Source organism: Trachypithecus francoisi, unplaced genomic scaffold (genome assembly GCF_009764315.1).
Source record: "Trachypithecus francoisi isolate TF-2019V2 unplaced genomic scaffold, Tfra_2.0 Lachesis_group3, whole genome shotgun sequence".
NCBI classification, from domain to species: Eukaryota; Metazoa; Chordata; class Mammalia; order Primates; family Cercopithecidae; genus Trachypithecus; species Trachypithecus francoisi.
Genome location: NW_022681468.1, coordinates 145664969 through 145685781, shown reverse-complemented (window position 1 = coordinate 145685781; position 20813 = coordinate 145664969). Strand labels below are relative to the sequence as shown.

The 20813-nt window shown below is 43.9% G+C and overlaps 2 protein-coding genes and 1 pseudogene across 4 annotated transcripts in view; 1 reads left to right on the top strand and 2 right to left on the bottom strand.

Moving 5' to 3' along the window:
- CTDSPL2 (CTD small phosphatase like 2) overlaps window positions 1–20813 on the top strand; it is a 117630-nt gene that overhangs the window by 14684 nt on the left and 82133 nt on the right. The gene's annotated exons all lie outside the window — the stretch shown is intronic.
- LOC117070749 (60S ribosomal protein L7-like) lies at window positions 11816–12445 on the bottom strand. The gene has a single exon (XM_033190294.1). The coding sequence runs from the start codon at window positions 12443–12445 to the stop codon at window positions 11816–11818; it is 630 nt and encodes a 209-aa protein (XP_033046185.1).
- On the bottom strand, window positions 17113–19505 carry LOC117071116 (annotated as a pseudogene).

The following is a 20813-nucleotide window of genomic DNA, read 5'->3' as shown; positions in this document are numbered from 1 at the left end:
GCAGAGAAGACCATATATCAGAAATATTAATGATCCAGAAAGACCACCTGTCTTTATCACACACTTTGTTGTGAATAGGATTAAAGGAACCTTTGGCCAGGCACGGTGGCTCACACCTGTAATCCCAGCACTTTGGGAGGCCGAGGCAGGCAGATTACGAGGTCAGGAGTTTGAGACCAGCTGACCAACATGGTGAAAGCCCGTCTCTACTAAAAATACAAAAATTAGCTGGGCATGGTGGCACATGCCTGTAATCCCAGCCACTGGGGCTGAGGCAGGAGAATTGCATGAACCCGGGAGGCAGAGGTTACAGTGAGCTGAGATCGCATCACTACACCTTAGCCTGGGCGACCGAGTGAGACTCCGTCTCAAAAAAAAGAATCCGGCCGGGTGAGGTGGCTCACGCCTGTAATCCCAGCACTTTGGGAGGCCGAGGCGGGTGGATCACAAGGTCAGAAGATCAAGACCATCCTGGCTAACAAGGTGAAACCCCCCCATCTCTAAAAAACAAAACAAAAACACAAAAAATTAGCCGGACATGGTGGCAGGTGCCTGCATTCCCAGCTACTCAGGAGGCTGAGGCAGGAGAATGGCGTGAACCTGGGAGGCGAGCTTGCAGTGAGCTGAGATCGCGACACTGCACTCCAGCCTGGGCAACGAGAGAAACTCCGTCTCACAACCAAAAAAAAAGAATCTTCCTGTTGTAGAGTTGATTTTTTTTTTTTTTTTTAGACGAAGTCTCTCTCTGTCACCCATGCTGGAGTGCAGTGGCACAATCTCAGCTCGCTGCAACCTCTGCCTCCTGGATTCTCCTTCCTCAGCCTCCCGAGTAGCTGGGATTACAGATGCCCACCACCACTCTCCCAAATTTTTGTACTTTTAGTAGAGACGGGGTTTTGCCATGTTGGCCAGGCTGGTCTTGAACTCCTGACCTCAAGTGATCCATCTGCCTCGGCCTCCCAAAGTGCTGGAATTACAGGTGTGAGCTGTCGCACCCTGCCGAGTTGATGTTTTATATAATGCTCCTATACTTAGTCCTTCTTCCCTGGTTGTCTTGATTTTTTTTCTTTTTATTCTTTTTTTTTTTTTTTGAGACGGAGTCTCGCTCTGTCACCCAGGCTGGAGCTCCGCCTCCCGGGTTCACGCCATTCTCCTGCCTCAGCCTCCCGAGTAGCTGGGACTACAGGCGAGTAGCTGGGACTACAGGCGCCGCCACCTCGCCCAGCTGGTTTTTTTTTTTTTTTTTGTATTTTTAGTAGAGAGGGGGTTTCACTGTGTTAGCCAGGATGGTCTCGATCTCCTGACCTCGTGATCCGCCCGTCTCGGCCTCCCAAAGTGCTGGGATTACAGGCTTGAGCCACCGCGCCCGGCCGTCTTGATTTTTTTTCTTAGGTGACTGAGAAATCTGTTTCTTCCCCAAGTCCTCCTCCTCCTCCTTTCACCGTGAAGGTTTATAGAAGTAGTGAAGATTAAAGGTGGACAGTTGTAATACCTGAAACTTGATTTCAGATTATTCAGGCTAGGAATGTAGACTAAGTGGAAACATGCTGCTACTTTTGAAAATGTCATTTGATGTCACAGAGGGCAGTGACTTTAGCTCTTTCATGAATATAGTAAGTTAATATAAATTTAGTAATCATACCATTTGTAAGGTAGAGTATAAATTAACAGACCCAGAGAATTTTAGAGCTGGAGGAGACCAAAGAGGTGATCTAGTCCAGTACCATTTGTGTTTTGTTGTGATGAATCATTCTGAAGACTCCTTAACATGTAGTGAATGTTTATCTTAATGAGGGTGCTGCAAGAAGAGATGTATATGATGGAAGGATGAAGACAGCTCTGATTAATGTCTCGTCTCCCATTTTGACAGCGTCTTTGTTTGTTTATTTTTTAGGTAAAATTTACATGTGAAATGCCAGATCTGATGTCCAATAATTTCTTTTGCTGTTGAGGAAACAAAGTGCTAGAATGATTACATGACTTCAGCAGTGTCTCACAGCTAACTAATGATAGATGAAGGACTGGAACCTGAGTGTGTCTACCTCCTAGTTTGGAGGTCATTCCTTTAGTAACTCCTTCAGGAGTCTACTCTAAAACCATTGCATGCATGTATTATTTTTTATATAGCCAACTGTAAATATACATAAAGTTTTACGGCAAATCTTGACTTTGTTGCCTTTAATGTTTGATTTGTGATCTTTTTGTAATTTTCTTTATTTATATGTACTGTCTACTCTTGTTTCTGTCTTAATGCATGACACATCAGAACAGGTTGAGTATCCCTCATCCAAAATGCTTGCTATCAGAAGTGTTTTGGATTTCAGATTTTTTTGGATTTTGGAATATTTGCATATACATAATGAGGTATCTTGGAAAGGACCCAAGTTTAAACACGAAGTTCATTTATGTTTCACAAGTACCTTACACATATAGTCTGAAGGTAATTTTAAACAATTTTTTTTTATACTTCTAGGGGACATGTGCACAATGTGCAGATTTGTTACATATGTATACATGTGCCATGTTGGTGTGCTGTACCCATTAACTCGTCATTTACATTAGGTATATCTCCTAATGCTATCCCTCCCCGCTCTCCCCACCCCACGACAGGCCCCGGTGTGTGATGTTCCCCACCCTGTGTCCAAGTGTTCTCATTGTTCATTTCACACCTATGAGTGAGAACATGCATTGTTCGGTTTTCTGTCCTTGCGATAATTTGTTCAGAGTGATGGTTTCCGGCTTCAACCATGTCCCTGCAAAGGACAGGAACTCATCCTTTTTTATGGCTGCATAGTATTCCATGGTGTATATGTGCCACATTTTCTTAATCCAGTCTGTCATTGATGGGCATTTGGGTTGTTCAAAGTCTTTGCTATTTTGAATAGTGCCGCAATAAACATACATATGCGTGTGTCTTTATAGCAGCATGATTTATAATCCTTTGGGTATATACCTAGTAATGGGATGGCTGGGTCAAATGGTATTTCCAGTTCTAGATCCTTGAGGAATCGCCACACTGTCTTCCACAATGGTTGAACTACTTTACAGTCCCACCAACAGTGTAAAAGTGTTCCTATTTCTCCACATCCTCTCCAGCACCTGTTGTTTCCTGACTTTTCAATGATCGCCGTTCTAACTGGTGTGAGATGGTATGTCATTGTGGTTTTGATTTGCATTTCTCTGATGGCCAGTGATGATGAGCATTTTTTCATGTGTCTGTTGGCTGCATAAATGTCTTCTTTTGAGAAATGTCTGTTCATATCCTTCAGCTGCTTTTTGATGAGGTTGTTTGATTTTTTCTTGTACATTTGTTGAAGTTGTTTGTAGATTCTGGATATTAGCCCTTTGTCAGATGAGTAGATTGCAAAAATTTTCTTCCATTCTGTAGGTTGCCTGTTCACTCTGATGGTAGTTTCGTTTGCTATGCAGAAACTTTTTAGTCTGATTAGATCCCATTTCTCAACTTTGGCTTTTGTTGCTGTTGCTTTTGGTGTTTTAGACATGAAGTCCTTGCCCTTGCCTATGTCCTGAAAGGTATTGCCTAGGTTTTCTTCTAGGGTTTTTATGGTTTTAGGTCTGACATTTAATTCTTTAATCCATTTTGAATTAATTTTTGTATAAGGTGGATCCAGTTTCAGCTTTCTATATATGGCTAGCCAGTTTTCCCAGCACCACTTATTAAATAGGGAATCCTTTCCCCATTTCTTGTTTTTGTCAGGTTTGTCAAATATCAGATGGCTGTAGATGTGTGGTGTTATTTCTGAGGACTCTGTTCTGTTCCATTGGTCTGTATCTCTGTTAAACAATATTTTTAATAGTTTTGTGCATGAAACAGTTTTGACTGCATTTTGACTGACTCGTAACATGAAGTCAGGGTGGAATTTTCCACTTGTAACATTATGTTGGTACTCAAAAACTTGGATTTTGGGACATTTCGGATTTTCAGATTTTTATATTTCAAATTTTCCTAGTAGGGATGCTCAGGCTGTATACCACTTCTCATTCATTTAGCAAATACATTTGTAAATAGGGCACATAAGTAAGTTCTAATTTGTTGAGGATGCTTCATATACAATGTGCTATTATCTCTTAATGTTGTTTAGGTAGAAATGTGTGCATTCAAGACCTTAGGAGCAGATTATCAACTGAGTTTATGCTTTTATCATTATTGTAATCTTATTGTTAATACAAGGCAATTTGAAACCATAATTGTCTGCCTCAAAAATTGCTTGGTATCATGGATTTTGTGAAGGGGAAGGAAATCTTATGAGGAAGAAACTTTTAGTTTATTTATAAGCCCCTTTTTGTAGGCAAGAATTGAGTATTGATGTGAAGATTGTTTATGTCTCAGTGATACAGTCTTCCCCACCCCAATTATCTGGCCTTTTTGAGAGAGGTTAGAAAAATTGTGGCTTAGTTCAACAAAGTTTGAGTTAATTTGTGTGTCAGGTTACTAGAGTTATGGATCCAGCATCTACCTTCAAGATTTACAGTGTAGTGCAATTAAAGAGAAAGAAACAGATTATTTAATATGATTTAATAGGTAAATTAGAGATAATAACAGAGTTTACACAGGTTTGAGGCTATAGAGGTGGTTACTTACACATGATACTTGGGCCGAGTTTTTTTTTTTTTTTTTTTTTTTTTTGAGACGGAGTCTTGCTCTGCCACCCAGGCTGGAGTGCAGTGGCCGGATCTCAGCTCACTGCAAGCTCCGCCTCCCGGGTTTACGCCATTCTCCTGCGTCAGCCTCCCGAGTAGCTGGGACTACAGGCGCCCGCCTCGTCGCCCGGCTAGTTTTTTGTATTTTTAAGTAGAGACAGGGTTTCACCGTATTAGCCAGGATGGTCTCGATCTCCTGACCTCGTGATCCGCCCGTCTCGGCCTCCCAAAGTGCTGGGATTACAGGCTTGAGCCACCGCGCCCGGCCGATACTTGGGCCGAGTTTTAAACGATGAAGGTAATAGTTAATAGAAAGAATGAGGTAAAAAGAGCAGAAGCATGTATAGAGCACAGTGTGGGCAGGAAACTATTATTGCGGTGCTAAGAAAGTGGCAGCCGGCTGGGAGCAGTGACTCACACCTCTAATCCCAACACTTTGGGAGGTTGAGGCGGGTGGATCACAAGGTCAGGAGATCGAGATCATCCTCGCTAAAACGGTGAGACCCCCGTCTCTACTAAAAATACAAAAAATTAGCCAGGCGTGGTGGTGGGCGCCTGTAGTCCCAGCTACTCGGGAGGCTGAGGCAGGAGAATGGCATGAACCCGGAAGGCGGAGCTTGCAGTGAGCCGAAATCGTGCCACTGCACTCCAGCCTGGGCAACAGAGCAAGACTCCATATCAAAAAAAAAAAAAAAAAAAAAATGTGGCAGCAAATAGCAATGGAAAAAGACTGGGAAGTAGTTATTGTGGGTTTCATATATGCAATGCCAGAGTGTTTAGTCTTTATTTTGAAGGCAGTTGATGGGAAACCTGGGTGAGAGGAACAGGCAAGTTTGTGCAGTGCCGAGGATCCATTTAAAGGGGACAAGACTAAGAAATATTTTAGACCCGGCCGGGTGCGATGGCTCAAGCCTGTAATCCCAGCACTTTGGGAGGCCGAGACGGGCGGATCACGAGGTCAGGAGATCGAGACCATCCTGGCTAATACGGTGAAACCCTGTCTCTACTTAAAAATACAAAAAACTAGCCGGGCGACGAGGCGGGCACCTGTAGTCCCAGCTACTCGGGAGGCTGAGGCAGGAGAATGGCGTAAACCCGGGAGGCGGAGCTTGCAGTGAGCTGAGATCTGGCACTGTACTCCAGCCTGGGTGGCAGAGCAAGACTCCGTCTCAAAAAAAAAAAAAAAAAAAAAAAAGAAATATTTTAGAGGTAAAATCATCAGGATTTGTTGATTGACTATAGAACATAAGAAAGAGGAATAATAACTGGGATGTTTAGGATGGCTTCTAAGTTTCTGGCTTGGCTAATTAGGTAAGATGGTAGTAACATTACTTGTCATGAAGAATGTATTAGGAAAAATACAGTAAGAAGAGCCGGTTTTGGTATGGGGGTGGTATGCGAAAAGTGAATTCAGTTTTGGGTGAGTTGAATTTGAGGTACCAAGTAAAATTGTTGAGAACGTGGTTGAGTGTGAGTCTGAAATTTAGAGGCAGTAGAGATTCTAGCAGAATTAATGATGCAGTTTATAATGAACATTTGAAAGAGACTCATTCTCCAACTCCAACCCACTACCTCTTTAATCCTTTTACTTGTGCTGCAGGCAAGTAGAAAGGAAATTTTATTGCCCAGTTTTGAATTGCTGGGCAATTAACTTTTTGTATTCCTGAAAGTAGATGTGGTTCTAGTGTTTGAACAAGTGGGATTGTTTTACATTATATACTTTTTTCTTCCAATGTCATGAATTCTTAGGCTTAAAATGTCCTTATTGCTATGTTTGTTTTGTGATGATGCTTAAAGTGTATCATTTTCATTTACAGATTTCTTTCCTAAGCATACTCGTTTTCCCAATCTTTATTATTATTATTATTATTATTTGAGATAGAGTCTTGCTCTGTCGCCCAGGCTGGAGTGCAGTGGTGTGATCTTGTCTCACTACAACCTCCGCCTCCTGGGTTCAAATGATTCTCCTGTCTCAGCCTCCCAAGTAGCGGGGACTACGGGCACCCACCATCATGACCGTCTAATTTTTGTATTTTTCGTAGAGACAGAGTTTCACCATATTGGCCAGGCTGGTCTCGGACTCCTGACCTTGTGATCCGCCCCCCTCGGCCTCCCAAAGTGCTAGGATTACAGGCGTGAGCCACCGCACCTTATTTATTCCATTTTTTACTGATACAGGTTGAGTATCCCTTATCTGAAATACTTGAGACCAAAGGTCTTTCTATTTTTATGTTTTTTTGGGGGGGGGGGAATATTTGCATTATACTGGTTGAGCATTTTCTTTTGAGTGTCATGTCAGCACTCAAGTTTCTGGATTATGGAGCATTTCAGATTTTGTATTTTCAAATTCGGGATACTCAACCTGTAATAGAAAAGAATTGATCTAGTAATGGAACTCTAAAGAACTGAAAGGATATGGTAAATTCTGGCATAAATAATAGCATTACCAACGTGAGGCTGTATATGTATGTTTAAAACTGTTTCCTTTATATTTTAAATTTAATAAATCAGGTTGCTGATGTTACATAAGAATTCCTAACGTGTACTGGGCCAAATTAATATTGTATTATGTTTGTTTGGTTTTGTTATCAGGGTAATGTTGGTCTCATAAAATGAATTGGGAAGTGTTCCCTTCTGTTTTCTGGAAAAGTTTATGTAGATTTGTATTGTTTCTTTTTAGGTGATTGGTAGGATTCTCGAGTGAAGCCATTTGGGCCTGGAGTTTTCTATGTTGGAGGTTTTTTACTACAGTTTCAATTTTAGAAATTAATAGATATGGGGCTAATTAGGTTATCTAATGTGTGAGCTTTGGGGATCTATATGATTTGAGGAATTTGACTTTCATCTAAATTATTGAGTATACAGGCATAAAGTTTTTTTTTTGTTTTTTGTTTTTTTAAGATGGAGTCTTGCTCTGTTGCCCAGGCTGGAGTGCAGTGGCGTGATCTCGGCTCACTGCAACCTCTGCCTCCCAGATTTAAGCGATTTTCCTGCCTCAGTCTCCTGAGTAGCTGGGAGACTGAGTAGTGCACAGGTGTGCACCACCGTGCCTAATTTTTGTAATTTTAGTAGAGATGGGGGTTTCACTCTGTTGCCCAGGCTGGTCTCGAACTACTGACTTCAGGTGATCTGCCTGCCTTGGCCTCCCAAAGTGCTGGGATTACAGGCATGAGCCACTGCGCCTGGTCCTGTTGGTAATACTCTGTAAATTATCCTTAAAAGTATATAGGATCTATAGTGATGTTCAGTTTTTCCTTCCTAATAATGGTTATTTGTGTCTTTTTTTCTCAAACTGCTAACGGTTTATCAGTTTACTGATCTTTGCCAAAAATTTAATTTCTGTTTTTTTAATTTTTTTTTAACTTCATCTTGATTTCTGGTCTGTTGAATGCTTTCTCTCTTGGCAGTTGGTTGTAACTTCTTCCTCTTTTGTGTGTCTTGCAATATTTTACTGAATGCTGGATATTGTGAATAGGGTAGTAAAGAATGAGTGAATAGTATTTATACCTGGAACACTGCATTCCTGGACTTTTAGTGTAGGGAGTTGAGTCGGTCTAGTCAGGAGTTAAGCTGATTTTCTGTTTTGTTGTTGCAGAGGGTACCTTAAGTGCAACATTGGCTTCAAATTTCTCTCGTGTTACTTTGTGCTTAGATTCGTAGTTGGCATGTGGGAAGGTGTTTCTGAATTTTCCTGATCAGCTCTCAGTGTTTGGCTTGTGTGCCTTGGCGTCATGAGTAGAACTCTATCAGTGATCTTGCTCCTCTAGGCCAAACTGCAATTTGGATCTTTGTAGGTGTTGTCTGGAAAAGAGTTTCTCTGCTCTTGCCTCAGTGGTATTAGAGACATTAGATCTCTAAGATCTCTAATGTCTTTGGTATAAGACCCTGGGTCCAACACTGTTTCCTTCCCCTACAGTGGTAGAGTTTTTTTTCCTTGCACTCCCCCACCTGTCCAATTCACTGTGCCTTGCGGGTAACTGGGCTTGCTATTCCTCCACCAGTCTCTTCCAGTTTTTGTTCCCTAGAAGAGAAGGATCTGGTTGGGGCTTTGTATTTTTCCCATTGTAGAAGCTGCTCCCTTCCTCAAGCACTGCACCCCAGAGGAGGGCTCTCTTCAGTCCCCTGTTCCCATATTGTGAGCCTTTGGTGGAGGTCTGTGGAAGATCTTGCAAATGGTTTGAATTTCGCTTGTTAACTGTGTCTCTCAGGAATAATATTCTCATGCTAATGCACACTTTGCCTTCAGCAGTTTGTTAACAATTTTAGATGAATTCTTTTTACCTGCTTTTATGGAACCATTGTTTCTTCCCTTGGTCTAGCCTCAGGTGAGCCAGTGCTTGCATTCTGTCTCTACTAGGAAGGGGTTGTATTTTCTTTTTTTTTTTTTTTTTTGAGATGGAGTCTCGCTCTGTTGCCCAGGCTGGAGTGCAGTGGCCGGATATCAGCTCATTGCAAGCTCCGCCTCCCGGGTTTACGCCATTCTCCTGCCTCAGCCTCCCAAGTAGCTGGGACTACAAGCGCCCGCCACCTCGCCCGGCTAGTGTTTTGTATTTTTTAGTAGAGACGGGGTTTCACCGTGTTAGCCAGGATGGTCTCAATCTCCTGACCTCGTGATCCGCCCGTCTCAGCCTCCCAAAGTGCTGGGATTACAGGCTTGAGCCACCGCACCCGGCCTAGGGGTTGTATTTTCTTGGATTTGAAATCGCCTGGTTGCCCTGAGTCCTCAGCTCTTGGATGGGTTTTTAAAGGGTTCAATTTTGTAGTTTATTCAGGCTTTTTGTTGTTAGGCTGGTGGTGGCATTCTTTCTAGCTTTCTATAGCCTAGGCAGAACCCAGTTAATTTATAAGAATGGATCTCTAGGCCGGGCGCCGTGGCTCAAGCCTGTAATCCCAGCACTTTGGGAGGCCGAGACGGGCGGATCACGAGGTCAGGAGATCGAGACCATCCTGGCTAACCCAGTGAAACCCCGTCTCTACTAAAAATACAAAAAACTAGCCGGGCGAGGTGGCGGGCGCCTGTAGTCCCAGCTACTTGGGAGGCTGAGGCAGGAGAATGGCGTGAACCCGGGAGGCGGAGCTTGCAGTGAGCCGAGATTGCGCCACTGCACTCCAGCCTGGGCGACAGAGCGAGACTCCGCCTCAAAAAAAAAAAAAAAAAAAAAAGAATGGATCTCTAGGCAAAACTCCATGGGTCATAGAAGTGCTCTTCTCTTTCTGAGGCTGTAGCTTGTAATTCCCCGACTTCTTTGCCCTCAGGTTGCCTTCTCTTCAGTTTAGACCAAAAGGAAAGTGTTCGAATTGGTTATATTGATAGTGGAAAGAGAGGCTCCCCAATTAGCACTGGATTGCTTTTTCTTCTTCCCTAAGCACTGGTTCCCTCAAAACTGTCTTGTGGTCAGCTCCTCCTCTACAGTTTTTGCCATCTTTTCCCAGTCTCCTCTCAACCTTGCTTATTCTTCTCTTTCCTGTTATGAAATTCCTAGGGGGAAAAAAAAACATATATTGTGGCCAGGTGCGGTTGCTCATGCCTCTAATCCAGCACTTTGGGAGGCCAAGGCGGGCAGATCACCTGAGGTCATGAGTTTGAGACCAGCCTGGCCAACATGGTGAAACCCTGTCTCTACTAAAATTACAAAAATTAGGCATGGTGGCACATGTCTGTAATCCCAGCTATTCGGGATGCTGAGGCAGGATAATTGCTTGAATCTGGGAGGCAGAGGTTGCAGTGAGCTGAGATTGTGCCACTGCACTCCAGCCTGGGTGACACAGCAAGACTCCGTCTCAAAAAAAAAAAATAGATAGACAGATAGATAGATAGAGAATTTTAAAGTCTGGAATTAAGATGAAGTATTTCAGCACTTTGTGTACCTGACAATTGCCGTTTTTTGTCTACAGGTTATTTTGTCATTTTTAAAAATAAGTAAATATTAAAAAGGTGAGGTAGGAGGCAAATTTTACTTGATCCCTTTTCCTGTCCTTTTCTTCTGTCCCCATTGTATTCTACCCTTGTTGACAGTAGTTGGTTAGGAAAGAAAAAAAGGGCCAGGCATGGTAGCTCACACCTGTAATCACTGCACTTCAAGAGACCAAGGTGGGCAGATCACTTGAGCCCAGGAGTTTGAGACCACCCTGGGCAACACAGTGGGACCCAATCTGAAATCTGACCCAATCTATAATCTGAAAGAAAAAAAACCAGATTCAAAAGTAGGCAAAGGACTTTTAGATTAAAAAATTAGCTGAGCGTAGTAGTGCATCCCTATAGTCCCAGCTGCTCTGTAGGCTGAGGTGGGAAGATCGCTTGAACCTGGGAAGTTGAGACTGCAAGTGAGCTGTGAACCTGCCACTGCACTCCAGCCTGGGTGACAGGGTGAGACCGTGTCTCAAAAAAAAAAAGAGAGATTTTGTTTTCCAATTCCAGAGTCCTTAGTCTCTCACTCTTTTGGAAACCTTTGGATTAGATGAAGATCTATAGTTTTGTTAAAAACTGTTTTAAACCGTTTTAACCATTTGTACGCATATAGTTGTGGTATTAAGTACATTCACCTTGTTGTCTACCATCTATCTCCAGAACTTTTTCATCTTCTCAAACTGAAACTCCGTGTTCATTAAACAATCCTCAAGGTTCATAATATATGTCAGAATTTCCTTGCTTTTTAAGGCTGAATACTACTTATTTGTATGTATGTACCACATTTTGTTTATCCATTCATCCATTGATGGACACTTCGGTTGCGTCCACCTTTTAGCTATTGTGAAAAATGCTGCTATGAATGTGGGTGTACTGTGTGAGACCCTACTGTCAGTTCTTTTGGATGTATACGTAGACGTAGAATTGTTGGATCATATGGCAATTCTATATTTAATTTTTTTGAGGAACTGCCATGCCACTTTCCACAACAGCTTTACTATTTTACATTCTCTCCAGCAAAGCCCAAGGATCCCAATTTCTCCACAGTCTTGCCAGCACTTTTTATTTTTATTTTATTTATTTATTTATTTATTTTTCCAATTTGAGCGGGTACTGTTTGTTAACTGATGAGCCTAGAAAAATAATCATGGTAGACACCTTAGTTCATTCTTCTAATAAGCCTGTTGATCTGGTCCTCCCTGTTGCCAGTATCTCCACCTTCTACAAAATAGGTGGTCTTTTTCTTCATTCCACCTCGTAGAGAAGATTTGCCTCTTTGAAGCGTTTTCCAACAGTATAGATCTCATGAATCAGATCCTCCATGCAGGTGATGCCATATTTACCAAGAGATGGAGCAATCAAAGCGTTATCTGTCAAAGCAATTCGCTTCTTATTGATTTTGCCATAACCACGCTTGTAGATTAGCTCATTTACTGACTTCAGATTGGGGTACCCCCATGCAATATATGGCTCTACAATCCTCAGCATGTTAATCGAAGCCTTGTTGAGCTTCAGAAAGGTTCCATTGAAGATTTGACGAAGGCGATGAAGCTGCAATACCTTTCGGACCTTTGGGCTCACGCCATTGATACCTCTGATCCTGATGACAAATGCCAGTTTGGATTCAGCAGGTACATGGAAGTTGCCAGCTTTTCTTGCCACCCTCGCCATTCGAATTTCGGTTCTGTACATCTGCCTATATTCCTTGTGGTAGTGCTTCGCTTTTTCATAGATAAGCTTCCTCCTTGCCTTTCGAAACATCTTTTGGGCAAACTTCTTTCTCAGGCGCTTGATCTTCAGCTCTGTGAAATTCCTTCGCTTTTTCTTAAGGGTTTCTGCCACAGCAGGAACTGTCTTCTCTTCTATACCCTCCATGGTTCCAGCCGGAAAAAGAGGCTTGTTTTGTTTTTTGATAATAGTCATCCAAATGAGTGTGAAGCTGTTTCTTCTTGTGGTTTTAATTAGTGTTTCCATGATAATTAGATAATTAGTGATGTCAAGTGTGTTTTCATATGTTTATTGTCTATTTGTATATCCTCTTTGGAGAAATGCCTATTCAAGTCCTTTGCCCACTTTTGAATCTGGTTGTTTTTTTCTTTCAGATTGTAATGCTTTGTGTATTCTAGATAAGAACTTCTTATGAAATACATGATTTGCAAGTATTTTCTGCCATTCCATGGTTTGTCTTTTCATTCTGTTGATAGTGTACTTTGATACACAAAAGTTAAAATTTTGTAAGAGGTAGGGTCTTACTGTGTCACCCAGGCTGGAATGCAGTGGTGCGCTTTCAGCTTGCTGCACTCTTGAACTCCTGAGTTCAAGGGATCCTCCCACCTCAGCTTTCCAAGTAGTAGCTAGGACTGTAGGTGCGCACCATAATGCCTGGCTAATTTTTTTAGTTTTTTAGAGATGGAATTTCACCTTGTTGCTCAGACTGTTCTCAAATGGTCCTTCTACCTCAGCCTCCCAAGTAGGTGGGATTATAGGTGTGAGCCGTGGCACCTGGCTCAAAAATTTTGGACTTTGACACCCAATTTATCTGTTTTTCTTTTTATTATGTGTGCTTTTGTTGTCATGACCAAGAAACCATTGCCAAATCCAGTGTCATGAGCTTTTCCCATTTACACACACATACACACACACGCACATTTTTTTGAGAAGGGGCCTCACTCTGTCATCCAAGTTGAAGTGCAGTGGTACAGTCTCAGCTCACTGCAACCGCTGCCTCCCAGGCTCAAGTGATCCTCCCATCTCAGCCTCCCAAGTAGCTGAGACCACAGGCACACCCACCACACCCAGCTAATTTTTTGTATTTTTGGTAGAGACAAAGTTTCACCATGTTGTCCAGGCTGGTCTCGAACTCCTGAGCTCAGGTGATCTACCCCACTTGGCCACCCAAAGTGCTGCGATTACAGGTGTGAGCCACCACGTCCAGCCTGTATTTTCTTCTAGGAGTCTTAGCTCTTATGTTTAGGTATTTGATCAATTTTGAGTTAATTTTCTATGTAGTGTAAAGTAAGTGTTTTTTTTTCTTTTTTTGCATTTAGATACATAGTTTTCCCAGTACCAGATATCTATAGCTTTAGTAGGGGTAAATAGAGGCCTGGTGTTGAGATATGGAACATAGTTTTTCTTTTTTTTCTTGTCTTTTTTTTTGAAACGGAGTCTCTGTCGCCCGGGCTGGATGCAGTGGCCGGATCTCAGCTCACTGCAAGCTCCGCCTCCCGGTTTTACGCCATTCTCCTGCCTCAGCCTCCCATGTAGCTGGGACTACAGGCGCCCACCACCTCGCCCAGCTAGTTTTTTGTATTTTTTAGTAGAGACGGGGTTTCACCGTATTAGCCAGGATGGTCTCGATCTCCTGACCTCGTGATCTGCCCCCCTCGGCCTCCCAAACTGTTGGGATTACAGGCGTGAGCCACCGTGCCCGGCTGTAGTTTTTTATATTTTTTTGTATAATAGGTTCTAGATTTATTTTTTTCTTTTTAATACAGAGTCTCAGTCCAGCTGTTGGCCTGTCTGAAGTGCAGTGACGCAGTCACAGCTTACTGCAGCCTCGACTTCCCAGGTTCAGGTGATCCTCCCACCTCCGCCTCCCAAGTAGTTGGGACTGTAGGCGTGCACCATCACACCTGGCAAATTTTTTTTTGTTTGTTTGTTTTTTGTTTTTTTTGAGACGTAGTCTCGCTCTATCGCCCAGGCTGGAGTGCAGTGGCCGGATCTCAGCTCACTGCAAGCTCCGCCTCCCGGGTTTACGCCATTCTCCTGCCTCAGCCTCCCGGGTAGCTGGGACTACAGGCGCCCACCACCTCGCCCGGCTAGTTTTTTGTATTTTTTAGTAGAGACGGGGTTTCACGGTCTTAGCCAGGATGATCTCGATCTCCTGACCTCGTGATCCACCCGTCTCGGCCTCCCAAAGTGCTGGGATTACAGGCTTGAGCCACCGCGCCCGGCCAAATTTTTTAATATTTTTAGTAGACACAGGGTTTCATCATGTTGCCCAGGCTGGTCTCAAACTCCTAGGCTCAAGTGATCTATCTGACTTGGCCTCCCAAAGTGCTGGCATTACAAGTGTGAGCCACTGTACCTGGCCTAGGTTCTAGATTTTTGAATTCAGTTATATTATGGGTTAACTATGCACATAGGAGCTGCCCTGGAACTCTGATCTGTATTTGTAACATTGTTTCTATCAGAGGTTTAATTTTGAGCTCCTACCAGTCAATTTGAAAACACAGCCTTTTTTTTTTTTTTGAGATGGAGTCTCGCACTGTCACCTAGGCTGGAGTGCAGTGGCACCATCTCGGCTCACTGCAGCCTCCGCCTTCCAGGTTCAACCTGTTCTCCTGCCTCAGCCTCCCAAGTAGCTGGGATTACAGACACCCACAACCTTGCCCGGCTAATTTTTTGTATTTTTAGTAGAGACGGTGTTTCACTTTGTTGACCAGGCTTGTCTCGAAAGCCTGACCTCATGAGCCACTGCACCCGGCCTTTTTTTTTTTTTTTTTTTTTTTTTTTTTTTTTTTTTTGAGGCGGAGTGCTCTGTCTCCCGGACTGGAGTGCAGTGGCCGGATCTCAGCTCACTGCAAGCTCCGCCTCCCTGGTTTACGCCATTCTCCTGCCTCAGCTCCGGTAGCTGGACACCTCCGCCACCTTAGCTAGTTTTTTTATTTTTAGTAGAGACGGTTTCACCGTGTTAGCCAGGATGGTCCGATCTCCTGACCTCGTGATCCACCGCTCGGCCTCCAAAGTGCTGGGATTACAGGCTTGACCACCGCGCCCGGCCTTTTTTTTTTTTTTTTTTTTTTTCTCGCTCTGTCGCCCAGGCTGGAGTGCAGTGGCATGATGTAGGCTCACTGCAACCTCCGCCTTCTGGGTTCAAGCGATTCTTCTGCCTTGGCCTCCCAAGTAGCTGGGATTACAGGAGTCTGCCACCACGCCTGGCTAATTTTTGTATTTTTAGTAGAGACAGGGTTTCACCATATTGGCCAGGCAGGTCTCAAACTCCTGACCTCATGATCCACCCGCCTCGGCCTCCCAAAGTGCTGGGATTACAGGTATGAGCCACCGTGCCCTGCCGTAAACTTAAAGCTTTTACAGGTTAATTTTATCTTGAAGTTTTGTTCAGTCAGGGGTTCAGCTGAAAAATTAACCATTCCAATGGACCATTCAGGCAGAAGGCAGAAATAAAAAACAAACTTGGCTGGGCACGGTAGCTCACACCTGTAATCCCAGCACTTTGGGAGGCCAAGGCAGGTGGATCACTTGAGGTCAGGAGTTCAAAACCACCCTGGACAACATGATGAAATCCCGTCTGTACTAAAAATAGAAAACAAGTAGCTGGGTGTCGTGGCATGCGCCTGTAATCCCAGCTACTTGGGAGGCTGAGGCAGGAGAAATGCTTGATCCTGGGAGGTGGAGGTTGCAGTGAGCTGAGATAGAACTGCTGTACTCTAGCCTTGGTGACAGAGCAAGGCTCCATCTCCAAAAAAAAAAACCTTAGAGAAAAATGGGAAATTGCTGGCTCAGAAGGGGGAGCAGGCAAAAAAAAAAAAAAAAAAAGAGAGAGAGAGAAAGGAAATTGGAATTTTGGGGAGTTTTTTTTTTTTTTTTTTTTTTTTTTGAGACAGAGTCTCGCTCTGTCGCCCAGGCTGGAGTGCAGTGGCCGGATCTCAGCTCAATGCAAGCTCCGCCTCCCAGGTTTACACCATTCTCCTGCCTCAGCCTCCCGAGTAGCTGGGACTACAGGCGCCCACCACCTCGCCCGGCTAGTTTTTTTTTGTATTTTTTAGTAGAGACGGGGTTTCACTGGGTTAGCCAGGATGGTCTGTCTCGATCTCCTGACCTCGTGATCCGCTCGTCTCGGCCTCCCAAAGTGCTGGGATTACAGGCTTGAGCCACCGCGCCCGGCCCTTTTTTTTGAGATAGAGTCTCACTCTGTTGCCCAGGCTGGAGTGCAGTGGTGTGCTCTCAGCTCGCTGCAACCTCCTCTCCCCGGTTCAAGGGATTCTCCTGCCTCAGCCTCCCAAATAGCTGGGATTATAGGCATCCGCCACCATGCCCAGCTCATTTTTGTATTTTTAGTAGAGACAGAGTTTCACCATGTTGACCAGGCTGGTCTCGAACTCCTGACCTCATGAGCCGCTGCACCCAGCCTGGTTAACTTTTTAATTAAAGTGTTTTGTTGGTTATAAATATACTGTTTTCACATTGCAAGTTATTTATATTGAAATTATGTGGAAATTTTTACTTAAAACACTTCTGCTGTCTTCTCCCCTTCCATTTTCTCTTTAATAAAATGGAAATAACAGACACTACTTTATGTGATTGAGAAGATTAAATGAAGTAACATATGAGAAAGCACTTATGGCAGTGCCTTGCACATAGCACTTAATTAATGGCAGTTATTTGTTAATATTTAACCTTTTTCATGTTCAGGTAAATGTAGTAATTTAGAACTTTTTTGGAAAATAATAGGTTGAGAATTGGTTTTCTTTTTTTATTTTTCCAGGAATTGGTATTTATTATCAAAGTCATGTTTGATGTCAGCACGATGCCACAACTACAAAAAAAATTTGCATATTGCAGTCTCAGTGCAAACGTTCAAATACAACCCCGGTCCTTAAAAAGTAAAAAAGTAAATTTCATCAAAAAGCAACTGAATTTTTAAAACATCTTTTTTTTTTTTTTTTTGAGACAGAGTCTCGCTCTGTTGCCCAGGCTGGAGCGCAGTGGCCGGATCTCAGCTCACGGCAAGCTCGGCCTCCCAGGTTTACACCATTCTCCTATCTCAGCCTCCCGAGTAGCTGGGACTACAGGCGCCCGCCACCTCGCCCGGCTAGTTTTTTGTATTTTTTTTTAGTAGAGACGGGGTTTCACTGTGTTAGCCAGGATGGTCTCGATCTCCTGACCTTGTGATCCGCCCATCTCGGCCTCCCAAAGTGCTGGGATTACAGGCTTGAGCCCCCGCGCCCTGCCAAAACATCTTTATATATCCAGCCAGTAAGTTAAAATAGTTAACAAGAAAAAAATACAAAATATTGATGTTTTTAAAAAGGCATATTTCTATAGATTTGCCATCAGTCTCTTGGCCACTCAGCTTCATGCCATTCATCATCCAACAGGCTCTCAGCCACCTCTGGCGACTCAAACTTAACCAAACCACACGCCTTGGACTTCCCATTCTTCATCTTGATGTTGGCTTATTGCACGTGGCCATATTTGTCGGTTTGATCATGTAAAATCCAATGGGAGATTTCTCACAAATGCCTGGTAGGCTTTCCTGGCCACCCCCAGGAGCATAGCCTCCAGCCTCACCAAAGGACCCTGCCAGGTTTCCTCCAGAGTTTTAAGTGGGCGCAGTCAAAGCTGACATGGCCACCACCACCCATGGCTAGGCCCATACACCCAGTCTCAGCACCCAGTGTCTGGCCCATGGTGGGACCTATGCACTCAAGGCTGTTAATGCCCGTCCTCTCCAGGCTGTTGGCACCCGTCCACCCCAGGTCCATCCAGATATTCCAGGTTGTTGGCACCTGTGTGCTCCAGTCCAGTGGCCAAGTGATCCATCATGGGGCCCATATGCTCCAGGCCAGCCTCCATGCCTGCAGGAACCATGCACTCCACACCAGAGCCCATGTGCTCAATGGTTTGGTCCACATGGTCAGCGGGAGCAGCTGTGCGCCTGAGGCTGAAGCCCATGCTGGCACCCACGTGTTTCAGGCCAGAGCCACTGCGCTCAGTGATCTCACCCATGTGCCGGATGCTAGAGGCCATTTAGTCAAGGCCCAGCAGGCCCATGCACTCCATGCGGGAGCCTTTGTGCTCCACGAAGCCCATGTGGTCCCTGACCAGACCCATGCGCTGCATCTTGGAACCCGCAGGATCCACATCGTGGCCCAGGCCTGGACTCATGCATTCCATGCCGGCACCACCAATGTGGTCAGTGCTTGGGGCTCATCCTCTCGATTTCGGGGACGCTGCCTCCACCTCCACTTCCCCTCTGCTTTGTAGTGATCTTCCCTCTCCTCAGTGTATTACTAAGATTTCATTTATTCTACCCATGTTCATCCCAGATCCAAATTGACCCACATTTTCCATACCACCACCAACGGGTTCCGTCCTCCATTTCTACCATTTTTTCCAAATCCATGCCCTCCATTCTAATTTCTGCAGGCCATATGTTTCCCATTCCAATGCCTTTATTCAGGTGATTGGCATTGATAGTGTGCCCTCCTGGTCCTAACGCTGTTCCAGTACCACCAAGGCCATAGAGAAGCTGCAGATGCTCAGGAGGGAAAAAAAAAATCCTTTGGTAAGGCGGACTCATCCATCTTACCTGTGTTGGTCTATCACATAGCATTTGGGCATTGAATGTAGATATAGCTTGCACAGCTTCAGTGGACTGTTCAAAAGTAACAGTGCCTATTCCATGATTTTTTTCATCTTTATCCTCAAGAATGTGCTCAGAACACCACATCAGCCATACTAAAATATTTCCTTCAGTTTCTCCCAGCCAGCTTTATAATCCTGATTTGCTACAAATATTGTGCTTCCAACTCTTTCTGCCTGTAATACATATACATGGATAATCTCATTTGGGATGTTAAAATTATTTAAGATACTAGGTGAGATATTAATCATTTCTGGGCCACTTGGTCTCATACCTGTTCCACCAGTGGTAGCCATCACGTTTTGCATTGCTCTCCTGGCATGTTCACCATCAGGATCTTCTTTCACTTTCAGTGGTCTTCCACTCAGACTACGCTTGTGTAGGACTTGAATAGCTTTTTTAATGTTTTCTTCCATCTTGAATTCAATAACAGCACATCCCCTGACTTTCCTTCAGTTCCCATTGCCCTGGCTGTAGTGCGGTGGCATGATCTCGGCTCATTGCAACCTTTGCCCCCCTGCCTCCAGGGTTCAAGTGATTCTCGTGCCTCAGTCTCCCAGGTAGCTGGGATTAGAGATAGGTACCACCATGTCTGGCTAATTTTTTTGTATTGTTAGTAGAGACAGGGTTTCACCATGTTGGCCAGGCTGGTCTCAAACTCCTGAGCTCAGGCACTCCTCCCACCTTGGCTTCCCGAAGTGTTGTGATTAGAGGTGTGAGCCACCATGCCTGGCCTCAGTTCAGTATAAGAAAGTTTTTTGGTTAGAACTCATTTAAGGCGAAACACGGTTTCTACTAAAAGTACAAAAAGTAGCCAGGCATGGTGGCACTAGCCTGTAATCCCAGCACTTTGGGAGGCTGAGAAGGATGAATCACTTTGAGGTTTGGCCAACATGGCAAAAGCCTGTCTCTACTAAAAATACAAAAATTTGCCGGGCATGGTAGTACATGCTTGTAATCCCAGCTACTTGGGAGGATGAGGCCGGAGAATTGCTTGAACCCAGGAGGTGGAGGTTGCAGTGAACTGAGATTATTGTTGCTGCACTCTTGCCTGGGTGACAGAGCGAGACTGTCTCCAAAAAAAAAAAATTATAATTTTTTTATATCTGCATTATAAAAATAATGATCCTTATGTCTCCTTAAAAGTATTCCGTTAGATTCTACGTTACTTTTCCTCGGGAATGCTACCTGAGGTGTTTTTGCTGTAGTTGGAGTGGTTGAATTAAGAACATTTTTCCGCCGGGCATGGTGGCTCAAGCCTGTAATCCCAGCACTTTGGGAGGCCAAGACGGGCGGATCACGAGGTCAGGAGATCGAGACCATCCTGGCTAACACGGTGAAACCCCGTCTCTACTGAAAAATAAAAAAACTAGCCAGACGAGATGGCGGGCGCCTGTAGTCCCAGCTACTCGGGAGACTGAGGCAGGAGAATGGTGTAAACCCGGGAGGCGGAGCTTGCAGTGAGCTGAGATCCGGCCACTGCACTCCAGCCTGGGTGACAGAGCAAGAGTCCGTCTCAAAAAAAAAAAAAAAAAAAAAAAGAACATTTTTCAATTTTCGTGTTTCAGATTTTTAGAAAAAAGAGGGAATTGGAGGTAACCTATAAATATAATTTAAATTACATAGTTTTACTTTTTTTTTTCCACTTAAAATTAGCAAACATTTTAAATATTAAAAATTTTGATTTGGAAGATTTAGTCCTATAGACACTCTTTGTACACTGCTAGTTCAAACCACTTTTCGGAAAGCAGTTTGTTAGTATTTCTAGAGATACCACCAAATTTTAACAATCTTTGAACTTGTAAATTCACTTCTAAGAAACTGTCTTAAGGAAAGAATCAGAAATGTAGACTG

Excerpts from the sequence above, each read along its gene's own strand:
- LOC117070749 (XM_033190294.1), bottom strand. The coding sequence starts at position 12,445 with ATGGAGGGTATAGAAGAGAAGACAGTTCCTGCTGTGGCAGAAACCCTT.